Source organism: Triticum dicoccoides, chromosome 5A, assembly GCF_002162155.2.
Source record: "Triticum dicoccoides isolate Atlit2015 ecotype Zavitan chromosome 5A, WEW_v2.0, whole genome shotgun sequence".
NCBI classification, from domain to species: Eukaryota; Viridiplantae; Streptophyta; class Magnoliopsida; order Poales; family Poaceae; genus Triticum; species Triticum dicoccoides.
In genome coordinates, this window is record NC_041388.1 from 677,612,500 (window position 1) to 677,627,325 (window position 14,826).

At 51.3% G+C, this 14,826-nt stretch overlaps 3 protein-coding genes across 3 annotated transcripts in view; 1 reads left to right on the forward strand and 2 right to left on the reverse strand.

Annotated features, from left to right (window-relative positions):
- The window catches only part of LOC119304060 (protein unc-13 homolog), a 13,077-nt gene extending 6,453 nt beyond the window's left edge, over positions 1 to 6,624 (forward strand). The window contains exons 2-5 of the mRNA XM_037581221.1: positions 3 to 1,797; positions 1,881 to 3,700; positions 3,797 to 5,116; positions 5,209 to 6,624. Coding sequence (XP_037437118.1) covers positions 3,128 to 3,700; positions 3,797 to 5,116; positions 5,209 to 6,408 — 3,093 coding nt within the window. The 5' untranslated portion in view covers positions 3 to 1,797; positions 1,881 to 3,127 and the 3' untranslated portion in view covers positions 6,409 to 6,624. The remainder of the gene's footprint in view (positions 1 to 2; positions 1,798 to 1,880; positions 3,701 to 3,796; positions 5,117 to 5,208) is intronic.
- Positions 6,625 to 8,235: 1,611 nt separating this feature from the next.
- Positions 8,236 to 9,977, reverse strand: LOC119304063. Its single transcript, XM_037581223.1, has 3 exons — positions 9,702 to 9,977; positions 8,589 to 9,564; positions 8,236 to 8,504 (listed from the first exon to the last, which is right to left on the reverse strand). The coding sequence occupies exons 1-3, from the start codon at positions 9,851 to 9,853 to the stop codon at positions 8,493 to 8,495; spliced, it is 1,140 nt and encodes a 379-aa protein (XP_037437120.1). The 5' UTR covers positions 9,854 to 9,977; the 3' UTR covers positions 8,236 to 8,492.
- Positions 9,978 to 10,558: 581 nt separating this feature from the next.
- Positions 10,559 to 14,820, reverse strand: LOC119304064. The gene is made up of 3 exons (XM_037581224.1): positions 14,684 to 14,820; positions 14,171 to 14,585; positions 10,559 to 11,229 (listed from the first exon to the last, which is right to left on the reverse strand). Exons 2-3 carry the CDS (start codon positions 14,437 to 14,439, stop codon positions 11,172 to 11,174), a joined length of 327 nt encoding a protein of 108 aa, XP_037437121.1. The 5' UTR covers positions 14,440 to 14,585; positions 14,684 to 14,820; the 3' UTR covers positions 10,559 to 11,171.
- Positions 14,821 to 14,826: the final 6 nt, after the last annotated feature.

A 14,826-nucleotide genomic window follows, 5' to 3' on the forward strand; every position in this document is an offset into this window, starting at 1 on the left:
AGGTATGTGAGGCGTATGTAACCATTCTATTTACACAAAATTTACGGGGTATGTTTTCAACAATTTCTCCACCGAGTAAAATATTACCATGGCATTTGTAGGTAAGTTATCAGGTATGCGGTGGGTATATTACCATGGCTATCTTTTCAAAAAAAAATCTCCAGACCGAATTTACCGCGGTGTTTGTACCTAAATTATCAAGATTGTGGTGTGTAATTTACTATGCTGTTTACATACAAAATCTAGCAGTGTATTTTTCGACCACTTTTTACTACTCTTTCCCAAATCAAGATTATTACCGTGATATTTACACACAAGTTACCGGGGTATATTTTCAACAACTTCATCCACCCAAATCAAACTTATCATGGTGTTTGTGAGTAACTTATCAGGTCTGCAATGCGTACATTACCATGCTATCAAACAAAATTTACCAACGATATGTTTCCAACTACTTTTTCCGTGGGTCAAAGCTAGAGTACTGTTTTTGCGTAAGTTTTTGTATCTACAGTAAATACATTACCGTGCTATTTACCTAGAAGTTATTGGGGGTAATGTTCTTCAACGAAAAAAATTCAGGGTCAACAAGTTATCATGGTGTTTGAACAAGAGTTATCAGGTCTCCGGTGGGTAAATTATCATGTTATTACACATAAGTTACCGAGGGTTTACTTTTCAATAACTTCCTCCATCCGGGTCAAAGTTATCATGGTGTTTTTGCTTAAGTTTTCAAGTTTGTGGTGCGTATGTTACCACGATGTTTACACAATTTACCGAGGGTACGTTTCCAACAATTTTTTCCCCTAGATCAAAATTAACGCGATGTTTTTGTGTAAGTTATCATGTCTGCAATGTGTATACTACCATGCTATTTGCATAGAAGTTACCAGGATTTGTCTTCAATAATGTTTTTCTGGGGTCAAATTTACCATGTGGTGTTTTTACGTAAATTATCAGGTATGTCGTGCATAAATTACCATAATATTTACACAGAAGTTATAAATGATATATTCTTGTAATATTTTATTTCGGGTTAAAGTTGTCATGGTGTTTTATGCGCAAGTCGGTAGGTCTTAAAATGTAGTACAAGTGATCTACTAGAAAAGCCTCTGAAATGATGTAAAAGTATAAGAACAGAGAGACATATAACCTCATTTGTACTACTGAAATGATGTAATGTCAAGCGTCTGAAATAGCATGAGTTTTCATAACTTTTACATCATTAAGGTTTAGTATAGAATATGGGGATTTTTAGTAGTAAGTGTCAAAGTCTTTAGTAGTATAAACCTCAAGTTCAAAGGCTTTTAGTACTGTTTGAGGTTCTGAAACTTGTTCTTTAGTAGTGTATGAGGTTGAGAGGTTCTTTAGCGTATGAGATTCAGTAGTAAAAGTTTTCAAACCTAATTTCAGCAGTACAAATAAGGTTCTTTAGTAGTATACTAGTATAGTGTATGACTTTTCAGTAGTTCATTTGTATTCTACTAATTAAAAAAATATCATACGACCAAGCGTCAAGTTCAGAGGTTCTTAGTATAGCATGAGCCAAGCGTCAAGTTTCAGTTTCAGAACAACTAGTTTAGACTGGACTGTCAACTTTCAGTTTTAGAACAACAAGTTCAGACTTAAAACGTATGGGAAGAAGAAGTGCTCTCGTCAGAAACCACATAGGCAGGTGAGTCGTATGCTTGATCAACGCACCAGGAGGAGTAACGATCAAGCATTAATAAGAGGTAAAAAGGATCTCTGCTATTTGGTGATGGTTTGATGAGGATGTGGAGTGGTAATGCCCAGTTTTCAGTTAAGAAAATATTGCTTTTCTTCACAAGTTTCAGATATAAGGCCACGAGACAGATAACCTCACCACCGTCCACTGCTTTCAGTACGAAGCGTGCTGCTCGAGCCGCCTGATAATTTTGGCTCGGCTGTGTCTCTCTCTGCCTCCCGGTGGAAAGCCCGTTTCCACGACGGCATGTGCGTGCGTGCATGAACGATTTCATCAGGAAAATAAGGCCATGAACGACGACGACCTGGGACGCGCGGAAGGCGGCGTCGTGCAACTACAGCGGGCGCGCCGGCCCCGCGCCGGCCGCGCGTGGCGGAGGTCCAGATGCTGCACTGTCTCCCACTCCATCGCGCCGCCGTGGAGCATCAATCAGGAAGGTCACGCCGGGGGATCCCGTCCCGTCGCTGGCAGGACGAAGGAGGAGCGGGGCGACGGCTGTGTTGCCTTCAGGAGGAAGGGAAAGCAAGCCGACGGGCCTACTCTTCGGGAGGAAGAGTGGATAGTGGCCTCGTTTGTGGATGGAAGGAGGCCCGGGCGTCGGGGCAGTTGGGATGCAGTCGCACGAAAGATTGTGGTGGGCGTTCTGGGCGTTCGAGCAAAAACTTGTGCGTCGCGTGATCCAAATCGAACGGCACCTGATGCGTTAAGTCGTTTTTGCAATCTGCCACACGGTTGCCACATACATATTTCGTTCTTAGTTTGATGGAAATCATTTTTCTTTCTTTTTCTGTTGCTCCTCCATCCATGCATGCGTGCTCGAGTGATAGCTTCTTTTATACCAGTATATATATATATATATATATATATATATATATATATCTTGTAAAAGAAGATAATGCAAAAGCAGCTGGCAATTGGAACTCTGGTCAATTACTGGATATAATTTCATTCAGCGAGTGTGCACTGTGCAGTGTCTATTAAAAGAAACTAATTATATATGCTCCAACCATTGAACATAAAGAAAATGAAACCATCGAGGCATAAGATAAAAGAAAAGCCAGAAATAAATTTAAAAACTGAGCACTCCCAGTCTGATCTGATCAAGACACTCTTTTCTAGGGATCTGGGCAAGACACTTGAGCGACAATCATATATGGTTGACTCATGTCATTAGTTAGCGCCTTCCTGCCATGTTGCACTTCCTAACACTGCCTTGCTGCCACGTTGCAACGAGCCGAGGATAACGGGGCATGGAAGCGTGGAGCGGCGGTTGCGGGGGGCGCCTCCGTCCTTCCCGCGCGCGTGGCCGTGGCCGTGGCCGTGGCCTCTCCCTCGCCTCCACCATTTCTGGGTCGCCCCCGCCTCTCCCTCGGCCCGAGACACCACGCGCTCGGCCGGACATCCATGCCCATGGGGCCGCGCCTCCTGCAGCACTACCGCTCCCGCTCCGCCTCCTACGCGCGCTCCCCGGACGCCGACGCCCTCCACGGCAGCCCCGGCCCCGGCACCGCGGCCGCCGCCGACGCCCTCGACTGCCCCTTCGGCCACCTCCATGGCCTCTCCCGCGCCGACGTCCGCGAGGCCGCCTACGAGGTCTTCTTCATGTCCTGCCGCGCCGGCGCCGGCGGCAGCGCCAAGGGCGCCGCGTGGGACGGCGGGGAAGGCGGGGACGCCTCGCCCAGGATCGGCGCGGGGCCCAGGGGCGGCACCGGGATGAACGTCGTCAACAGCCGGGTCAAGCGCGCGCTCGGGCTCAAGGCGCGCAGGGCCACGCAGCCGTCCACCGCCCTGCGCAGCGGCAGCTTGAACGCCTCGTCCGCGCCGGGGTCCCCCGGCCGCGCCGTGCGGGCGCCGGCCGGCTCGCCCAGGGCCAGGCGGCCCATGACCTCCGCCGAGATCATGCGGCAGCAGATGCGCGTCACGGAGCACGGCGACGCGCGCCTCCGAAAGACGCTCATGCGCACCCTCGTCGGACAGGTCCGTTCATGCACCGCCATTGACGCGCCGGTTTCGTGCAATGCATGTGTTCGATACTTCGATCAGATTTCATGTACGTTCTGAATGGAAATGCAGGTGGGAAGAAGAGCGGAGACGATCATCCTGCCGCTGGAGCTGCTGCGGCAGCTCAAGCTGCCCGACTTCGCCGACGGCGCCGAGCACCACCAGTGGCAACGCCGCCAGCTCAAGCTCCTCGAGGCGGGCCTCATCCTGCACAGCTCCGTCCCGCTCGACCACCGCCACAGCGCCTCCGTGCTCCGGTTCCGCGAGGTCATGGAGGCAGCCGAGGCCCGCGCCATCGACACCGGCAAGGCCTCCGACGCCATGCGCGCCCTCTGCGACGCCGTGCTCGCGCTCGCCTGGCGCTCCGCCCCCGCCGGCGAGGCCTGCCACTGGGCCGACGGGTACCCTCTCAATGTGCTCCTCTACGTCTCCCTCCTCCAGGGCATCTTCGACCTTAGGGACGAGACCGTCTTGCTCGACGAGGTGGACGAGCTCCTGGAGCTCATGAGGAGGACGTGGGCGACGCTCGGCATCAACCGGATGCTGCACAACGTGTGCTTCGCTTGGGTCCTCTTCCAGCAGTACGTGGCCACCGGGCAGGTCGAGCCGGACCTCGCCGGCGCGGCGCTCGCGGTGCTCGCGGAGGTGGCCGCTGACGCCGGCGCCAGGCAGGACAACCCACGTGACCCCGTGTACGCGCGGGTCTTCTCCACCGCTCTTGGCGCGATACGTGACTGGTCCGAGAAGCGCCTGCTTGACTACCACGAATGGTACGGGAATGGCGGCACCGGCACCTGCACCGCGGCGTTGGAGTGCGCTCTGTCTTTGGCGCTCGGCGCCGGCAAGATCATCGCCGAAAGTGTGCACGCGGATCACGAATGCGGCGGCGATCGCGTCGATTACTACATCCGTTGCTCGATGAGAAGCGCCTTCACAAAGGTCCTCGAGAGCGGGCTCGGGCAGGAGAACGGCATGGTCTCCGGCCACCAGCGCGACGTCGACGACACCAGCGGGATCCTGACGCAGCTCGCCAGGGACACGGAGGAGCTGGCGCAGTGGGAGCGCGAGTGCTTCAGCCGGGAGCTTAGGCGGTGGCACCCGTTCCCGGCGGCGGTGGCCGCGGCGACCCTGCACGGCTGCTACGGCGTGGTGCTGAAGCAGTACCTGGGCAAGGCCGTCTGCCTGACCGACGAGCTGGTGCGCGTGCTGCACGCGGCGGGCAGGCTCGAGAAGGCCCTAGTGCAGATGGTGGTGGACGACGACGGCGAGCCGGTGGTGCGGGAGGTGGTGCCCTACGACGTCGAGTCCGTCGTGGTCGGCTTCCTCCGGACGTGGGTCGAGGAGCGGCTCAGGGTCGCCAGGGAGTGCCTCCTCCGAGCCAAAGACACCGAGGTGAGCTTGCCTCCATTGATCACGCATGTTCATGCTCCATTCCTGCAAAGTGTCTCAAACTAACTCTGTCGTGGCATGGCATGGTCACGTAGAGCTGGACCGCGAGGTCCAAGAATGAGCCGTACGCGCAGTCGGCGGTGGACCTGATGAAGCTGGCCAAGGCCACCCTGGACGAGTTCTTTGCGATCCCGGTGAGCGCGAGGGACGGCATGCTGCAGGACCTCGCCGACGGCCTCGGCGCCGTCTTCCAGGACTACGTCTCCTTCCTCGCCTCCTGCGGCAACAAGCAGAGCTACCTCCCGCCGCTGCCGGCGCTGACGAGGTGCAACCAGGACTCGACGATCAAGCGGCTGTGGAAGAGGGCGGCGGTGGCGCCGTGCCGGGCGCCCCTGACGAGCGGGCGCGGCAACGCGTCGTACCACGGCGGAGGCCAGAGCGTGAGCGCGGCCGGCGGGCACAACCCACGGCCGTCCACCAGCCGCGGCACGCAGCGCCTCTACGTCCGGCTCAACACGATCCACTACATCCTCAGCCACATCCAGGCGCTGGACAAGTCGCTCTCCTTCTTCTCCGCGGGCGGGGGAGCATGCACCTCGCCGTCCACCACGAGCCGGCTCCTCGCCGCGCCGTGCTGCCACTTCGACCACGCGCGTACCGCGGCCCAGACGGCGATCGCCCACGTGGCCGAGGTGGCCGCGTACCGGCTCATCTTCTTCGACTCGCACCAGTCGTTCTACGACGGCCTCTACGCGGGCGGCGTGGCCGACGCTCGCATCCGGCCGGCGCTCCGCACGCTGAAGCAGAACCTGTCGCTGCTCGTCTCCCTCCTCGTGGACCGCGCGCAGCCGGTGGCGGTGCGGGAGGTGATGAAGGCCTCGTTCCAGGCGTTCCTGATGGTGCTGCTGGCCGGCGGCAACCACCGGAGCTTCACGAGGGAGGACCACGGGATGGTGGAGGAGGACCTGCGGAGCCTGAAGCGGGCCTTCTGCACGCGCGGGGAGGGCCTGGTGGCGGAGGACGTGGTGGAGAGCGAGGCGGAGGTGGCCGAGGGCGTGGTCGCGCTCATGGGGCAGACGGCGGAGCGGATCGTGGAGGAGCTGAGCATCGCCACGACGACGACGACGGCGGCGGCGTGCGGCGGGTCGCCCCGGGCCGCTCTGCCGGTGCCGCTGACGACGAGGCGGTGGTGCCGGACGGACCCGGACACGGTCCTCCGCGTGCTCTGCCACCGCGACGACGAGGCCGCCAGCCAGTTCCTGAAGCGCGCGTTCCAGCTCCCAAAGAGGAGGTGACAATAGGCTTTGCATGCACCACTATTTGCAGCCAGGTGCAGACTCTAATTTGTGTGGACAAGTGGATTATGTGTGTGTTGGAAGCAAATAATTGATCGCTTGAAGCGTTTGCAAATATAGTTCCCATTTTTCACTGCAGGGGAAGAGAAGTTTGCCTGATACTATCTGAAATTTTCTGCTCTTTCCTCTTGTATTGCAGATGCTAATGCATCATCTCAGATGTTAATAGGAATCCTAGGTTCATATTCATGTGAGCTACAGAGTTATATGCTTGCATGTATGCACTAGTGATGCTAATATTAAGCCTCCAATACAGACAGTGTTGTGAGGTTCCGCAGATAACTGAAGTTCAGAACATGAAAAGTAGGCAGGTACAGTTCAGAAAGGTGAAAACGAACTCAAATGCAGCAGTACATTCTACCTCTATTATTGACAGAAGGGTGACATAATACGTAGAACATCATATCGACAATGCCACAGAAAAAGAATACCATGCTATATAGAATGCTGAGATGTTTACAAACACATAAAAGAATAGAAAGCTCTCTCTCCCATGGAGCAATCTCTCACTCACTCACTCACACTGTATCTTCTTAATTCACAGCTCTTACTTTCTATCCCTCTGCACAGAAAAGCAACCATCCACCATTGTCACCCACTGTCGACGAAATACCGCCGGAGTGGAAGGAGATGAAGATCCATCACAACCAAATCCAAAGGAGCACCATCGCAACCAGAGTCGCTTGTCGGTCGAAGAACACGTCCACCGCGAATGTGAAAAGACTAGCCTCGCTGATCCGACTAACCAGAGAGGAACACGAGCCATCGACCTTCCGGCGCTTCCCAGGAGAGCACCACTGAGATGGTGGGAGTCGAGGCAAATTTATTCGACGGAGTGACGCTGTCGCCGTCATCGAAGCCGTGAAAACTATTCTTATGTTTTTGTCCCTCAAGTTCCTCAAAAAAATAGACTTGTTTTTCAAGATTTTTTAGGTATATATTTTGTCCTTCAAGTCTCAAAACCGGATAAGTATGGTCCAAAACCTGATTTTTTAGCACATTGACTGGGGGTTGACTAGGTTTGACCAAGTTCGGCCGGGCTTGACCACGTTTGACCGATGGACAGTAAATTTCAAAAAATCTAAAATTTTGTGACAACCAACATGCTTGGGTGCGATTGGTGCGTGTAAATGTTTGTGGTCAAATAACATCTGAGGAGCTCTAAAAAAACAAATTTTGGCTTTTTTAGCCAAAATTAGTTGTTGTTTTTGCCACGAGATCTTCGGATGTTTTTTCTTTTTTTTTGCGAGGAGATCTTCGGATGTTGAAACACCACACAAATTTCCATGCACCCAAGCATCTTGGTTGCCACAAAATTTCAGAGTTTTTTAATATTTATTGCTATTTTTTTGAATTTACTGTTCGTTCATCAAACCTGGTCAAACCCGGTCAAATCTGGTTAAAATCTGATTTTGGACCAAACTTATTCGGTTTTGAGACTTGAAGGACCAAATTATACCAAAAAACTTGATAAATCAAGTCTATACTTTCGGGGAATTTGAGTGACAAAAACATACTTATTCCTAAACTATCTACAGGCCGAAGTAGAAGCTCCCACGGGCTGCCGGAGCAGCAGATGGAAGCAGGAAGATCCCACGGGCTCGCCGCCGGCGGTTGAAGATGGGAAGTGGATCCTCGCGCTGTTCGTCGCTCACCAAAGAGAAAACTGGATCGTGGGGAAAACTGGACAGTTTGTTCAGGTGAAGGGAATCCGTTTGCAGATAACTGAATGAAAAGCAGGCAGGTACAGTTCAGAAAGGTCAAAACGAACTCAAATGTACATCACATACTGATTATTGACAGAAGGGTGAAACAATAATACATCATATTGACAATGCCACACAAAAAGAATACCATGCTATATAGAATGCTGACATGACATGTTTACAAACACATAAAAGAATCTCTCACTCATGGAACAATCTCTCACTCACTCACTCACTCACTGTATCTTCTCTCTTAATTCACAGCTCTTCTTTCTAGCCTATTTCATCATAATTCAGGAGGGCAGTTCACCATTTTCATCATGCCAAGTTCTGCAACGGGTAAAAACATCGTGAGCACCACACATTTGGAGCCCGCAAATGCATCAACCAAAGCTCAATTCGCTAAGAGCTCACCTGCCCAAATCTGCTCCTGGTCTTCATGAACCCGCCTCTCGTCACCGAATCGTCAGGGCCGCCCTTGGCGCCGCTGCAGTTCCAGTAGGCCCCCACGGTGCCCAGGATGGGCATGTCGTCGGGGCTCGGGCTCGGGGACCGCGACCGCCTCGGCGACGAGTTGGCCGACGAGATCTTGATGTCCTCCACGGTGAGGGCGCCGAGGATGGGCCGGTCCTCCCGGCTGATCGGCGAGTAGGACCGCACCGAGTAGTTGCTCTCCGGCGTGCCCGAGGAGCCCAGCCACGTCGAGAGGCTCGCGTCCACCGACGCCTCCTGCTTGCTCGGCGTCCTCGGGGTGTAGTCCCAGCTCCCCGCCGGCTTCTCTTGCTTCATGGCCGGGACGGTCGCCGGGTCGTCGGAGAGCGTGACCAAGTTCTCCTTCTCCGAATCCTTGGGCGCGGCGGTGTGAGGCTTGGTGGCGTCCTTCCACTGGCTGAAGCTCTCCACCGAGTTGCACACCTCGGCTGCGGCTCCAGTCTGGCCGGCGCTGTCCTTGGTGGTCTTGGGCGCCGGGAGCAGGAAGAGCGACTCGCACGCCTCCTCCTCGCCGCGCGCGATGCCCAGCAGCCCGCCGTGCTCCTCGTCGTCGTCCACCGCGCACTCGTCGATCCCATCCAAGCCGTCCTCCTCCTCCTCGTCGTCGTCATCGTACTCATCGTCGTCGTCGTCGTAGCAGTCCTCGTAGTCGCTGTCGTCGTCGGCGCCGGCGCAGTTGCCGTACCTGTGGTTGAGCGGGAACGCCTCGGATTTCGCGCACTGGGGCCCCAGCAGCGTCCACGCCCCCTCGCCGCCCGCCGCGGCGCGGCCCTCCTCCTCCTCTGTCGCGGCCTCCTCGCCCTCGGGGATCGGCGGCGCGTCGTAGGCCGTCACGTTGGGGTCGAACGTCACCTTCTTCTTGGCGACGACGGCCAGGCACAGATCATCGGCGGAATCCCTAATCAACCAGAAAAAAACAAACAGAGATCAAATCCCTAATTTATAACCAGAAAAATGAAACCGAAATCGATCGGCCAACAGCAGCCGGTCAGTGAGTGAGACCAGCTGTAACACCGGATGGGACAAGGATCGAACCTGAGCTCGAGGAGGGTGGCGAGGAGCGGGGCGGCGTCGGCGTCGCGGTGGGCCTTGGAGGGGGAGCGGGAGGGGGAGCGCTGCTTGCGGCGGCGGTGGCGGCGCTCCTTCTTGGACTTGTCGCCCCCGAAGCAGCCGAGGAAGCAGCCCATGGCCGGCCGGGGGGCGCGTCGGTGGCTCGTCGGCGCAGGCGAGCGGGAAGCGGCGGCGGCGAGGTGGATGTTTGGGGTGGGGGAGACGGAAGAGAATGTGGGCTAGGAGTAGTAGTGAAGGGGGCGCGGCATTTGGGGGGGAGGGGAGAAGCTGCCGTTGGGGGAAAAGGGCAAAGCCCGAGTGGTAACGGTCGTGTTGACCCAGCTGGCATGTGACCGTTGGATGCGCGGACGGAAGGATGGGATCCCATGACGGAGCAAGGAATCCGAGGCCGCCACAATGGGCCGGGCCGGGCCGTCGGAATCCTATGTGCGTTTGTGTGGCGGGAATTGCGTCGCACTGCATGCAGGCCTGTGGCATACATTTACCCTTCTTTTTTTCTCTTAAATTTGTTTTACTCCCCTAAAAAAAACTTAATTTTGTTTTACCCTTTTTTAGCCTAATAAAATAAACCTTTTTGTGTGCGTAGCATTTAGCTTTCTTGTACTAGTTACACATGTCAGGATACTGATTTACACAATATCAGCACACAGACAGAGTGCTAAAAAAGGTGTCAAAAATGTATGATAAGAAAGCTAAATGTAAGACATTTTGAGACTTGTAAATAACGTATTATATTTACAAGTCTAAAACATCTTATATTTATGAGCAGAGGAAGTGGTAAATTACTGAGCTCTGAGCAAGCTTATATTCTGCCGGAGAAGAAAAAAAAAGAGGTCCCTTTTGATAAGAGTGAACTGCCTGATAGGGCACATGAATGTGACAAACCTTGCACTTTGCAATTACAGCATCCATTGATGGCATCAATCAATTCATGCAACAATAATGTTAACCGTGTCATGGCAGCAACAGACACACACACACAGGAACATCAGCTAGTAAGTTAACATGCCAAGAGGCAGATACTATTGACAAAAATCGGTCGCAATTCCAGCCCCGCAAAAATGCCCGTGTCTGATTTCTAAGAGCATTTTGCTTATCACACATAACGTTACTCGTCAGGAAGAGAGCAAGGCTGCTGCTGCCAACGCTGCGGGTCCCTTTTTACCCTTTCTAACTGCTGTGTGGTGATATCTCAAAATTCTGACGCAACTTCCTGCTGCTTGCGCATTCAACAGATTATATGGGCTCGTCGTCGCCAGTCCTTGCTAGGTCGCAGCCCTGACTTGCACTACATGAGATAGTTTGAGCCTGTTGGAGTGAACCTTTTTCTATACAAGACTGTTAGGCCAATGCATAACATTAAGATACAGCTCTTGCTAAACACTCATACTCTCCACCTGCGCAAGATGCACCGGAGATTCAGCACTGCAATATTTACATGACTGAGCATATGCAAGTATCCAAATAATCATCATCCGAGTCACTTGAATCACTGCAAATTGTCAAAAAAAACAGATGGCAGAGCAATTAGAGGAAGAAAATCAAGACAAGCAAATGTCAGCATGGACTCTTTTTTTCTTGTGATGGGTACATGGACTTTCTTGAACAACCAACATAATGACAGTCCAATGAGACCTTTTTAGATACCACCTCTTTAGATGCATGGGGTTATTAACGTATTGTATCTCGGCCAAGATACTACGATTCCAAATGAGATCATTTTCTATTAGCACATACATCGTACCCAATGTGGATTCTACTGTCAGTTGATGCCAGCAGAAAGAAAGACTGATGAAACAAATTATTTATTACGCGCCTGCAACTTCTAAAGCCTATAAAGGTACTGGTCATTTAAAAAAAGCAAAATGTGGAACTGTAAACTGATCTCCGAGGACTAAAGGGTGCAATAAATATGCAACGGCAGTCAGGTGAAGTAAATATACTGAGAGAGGGAGAGGGAGAGAGAATCATATGCCAACAAGTTTCACTGGGATAATTAATGTGTAATATACTAATACTGCTGTGATTATACTGGTCTATTTCAAAATCTTTTAATACCATCTAGCATCCCAAAAGAGAACAACATTTTCAATTAACACATATCATCGCACCTTATGTCGGTTCTATTATAAAGCTGGTGCCAGTACAAAGAAAGACAACTTGAGGTAATTAAAGTTCTTACAGAAGTATACTTCAGCGGTAAAGATTACGGTCCACTGTAACTTACAGACTGATAAAACAAAGTATTCATTATGCCTCTGCAACTCCAAAGACTATAAAAGGTACTGCTCGTGTAAAAATAAGCAATTTGGAACTGTAAGCAATTACTACACAGTGCGACAAATGAGAACCCTGTCCCTTGTTGGGGGTCGTATGGAAAAAAAGGTGAAGCAAATATCTTGAGAACAAAAGAAGTCATGTGCCAACAAGTTTCACTTGGTTAAACTGAACTTACACCGAACAAAGATGTAGGGTAGGGTACCATCACGGACTAATCAAACTGTAACTGTGAAGAACATAAACAAGGGTTTCCTAATATCAATATCAAAGTAACAGAGCTTACCTAAGCTTGTTCAACTAAGATCAGATTACAGTTGTGTAATTTCATGGTTGTTAAAATAAATGAATGTTCCGATGCAGATTAATTTGGACTAATGGAATGGTGTTGTGTAGGCGGAAACAGGGCATTTTCATGTGAACTGTCCTCAATTCATAGGGTGGTCCAAGTCCTCAGTCCTGAACCGCCAGATATCACATATTACCTCAATCCAACAATTAGACTGCTATATTACTAAACTTGCTTGCAGCGTAACCGAATTTTGCATCCAGAAATGGTACGGATAAGTTAAACATTTCCTGTTCCAATGCAGGAGGCCTTAGAACAAGTTACATAACTACAGCTGTTATGAAAGGAAATAAATAAACCATACTGTATTGCCACTTTAATTACTGTTTCCTTGTTAGGTATATGTGTCATCAATCCTAGGTTTTTAACGAAGTCTACGTGATGGGTAGGGTAAAGGTCCGAAGAGCAAGGATAGGGCACTAGAAAACAGTGACAGGGATAATCCCTGGCGTGGAAGAGAGGCTTCTGAATGGGATAGGTTTCCACTTTAGCTCCTAACAGTATAATGTATAATTGCCCAATTTACTGAAGATAAATCATAATAATCAACATTAATAATTACATTTGGATCTAAATTTATTAGTTGAACATTTGAGGAATCAGATGTTCGATAATCTACTGCTAATTAGCATTAATATGTGCAGACCCACCCCAACATGCATAATTAATAAATACATTTTGATAAACGACGAGGTTCAACTCGTCTAAATTTTCAATAAAATTGCCAAAAGTCTACTGATACTGATCAAAATTTCAACAATTTGTTTAATCAAATCGCCAAAGTCTACTCTCAGAAAATAAAATCGCCAAAAGTCTACTGATCATGGCTTGACTAGAAATCAGAAACTAAAGTTCAACAAATAAGGAACTAGCATACAGATTGAATTATATTGCCAAAAGTTACAGTAACAACTGAGAAACATATACAGACCACCTTCACATATGACAGCACATATCATTTGTATGCCTGTAAGAAGAGCGTGCCAAAAGTAATACTAGACCAATACACAGTTTTTCTTATAGGCTAATGGAGACATAATACTGCCACTGAGGCCAAGAAATGCAGCAGCCTCATCATAAATTCTCATCTTTTTCCACTTTGAAGGGCTGTATCATTTCCAGTCCTTGATACATCAATAATGACCAATCTCTACTCCAACAAATGGTTCATAATTGCGCACCAGCACGATTATGGATTAGTTGCCTAAGACTTTGTGCGATCATTTTGCAACACCAGTTCGTACTTAACTTTTACGGCACCACAAGTAGAATATGTTTCTGTCTAATCAGTTCACGGCGGACTCGGGGTGAATTTATAGGTCAGGTAAACGACAAACTAAAACTGAAATTATAGCCACATGTTACTTCAGAAGAGTTCAAGGGAAGCATAGACCCCAGTTACTTGAATTGGATGTTGAAAAGCCCCCAGGCACAATAATTCAGTTCACCTAGCAAGCTGAAATTGGCAGATTGTGACACCCCAAATGGATCACATGATCACATGTTCTAAAGTGGTATCCTGGCAGGATACATATCATTTGATCACCGAACCTCGTGACTACAGCAATCATTTCCCCCTTTCCTGCTTGACAAGAAACGCCCACCTAAGAGTTCCAACTATCCAAGCAACCCCTATGCAGCTAATTTGGGTAGCCAAACAAGGAAACATTGCACGGAACTCATCGGCATCGGCATCGGCATCATGTAGTGCAGGATCAAAAGAAGCATGTTGCATCTATGTAACACATTTACGGCAGCACAAAAAATAATATTGAAAGGATGCACGGAGGTTGCTTGGTTTGCTCACCTAGGCTGGAATTCCAAGACCTCGGCGAGCTTCTTGCCGTGGGTGTCCTTCCACTGCACCCGCCGCTTGGGGCCCTTGTAGGCCTTGCGGGCCGTGCCGCCCTCGGGGCGCCGGGGCAGCAGCGCCTTGCGCTCGCCGACGTTGTCCTTGGAGCCCCCCACCGGCGCCGAGGACGTCCGGTACACCGCCGCCTGCGCCGCCGCGGACGAGGGGGGAGGCGCCGGGTTCTTGCCGTTGCACGAGTTACTCCTGAAGGCTCGGCGATCCATCGCCGGGTGGCATCAACTCCTCCGCGGCGCTCTCAGGTCGGGCACCTCCGGCCGGGCTCCGGCTCGGGGGCAGGAATCCAACCGAATTGGATCTTTCGGGCCGAGGCAGACGCCTGGAGGGAGGACGATTCCAAAATGCCCCCAAGCTGATAAACAAAGACGGGAGGAACGGGAATCGGTGAATCTCGGGGGCGGAAAGGACCAGAGGAACCGAATCTACGGACGGCGAGAAGAGCGAACGGACCTGGGGAGTTGGGCGCGGAATCGGAGGGAGGCCGGCCGGGGAGATTCCTTCCGGATCGAGACGAGGCCGCGCGAGGGGGACGAGGAGGAGAGGATTCGGGGGGGTTGGATTGGAGGGGCCGGAGAGGAGGAATGGTGAGGTGG

Coding starts and splice junctions, on each gene's coding strand:
- LOC119304063 (XM_037581223.1), bottom strand. CDS start 9,853: ATGGGCTGCTTCCTCGGCTGCTTCGGGGGCGACAAGTCCAAGAAGGAG. Junction 9,565..9,701: donor GCCACCCTCCTCGAGCTCAG/GTTCGATCCTTG, acceptor CTGGTTGATTAG/GGATTCCGCCGATGATCTGT.
- LOC119304064 (XM_037581224.1), bottom strand. CDS start 14,439: ATGGATCGCCGAGCCTTCAGGAGTAACTCGTGCAACGGCAAGAACCCG. Junction 11,230..14,170: donor GTCTTGGAATTCCAGCCTAG/GTGAGCAAACCA, acceptor GACAATTTGCAG/TGATTCAAGTGACTCGGATG.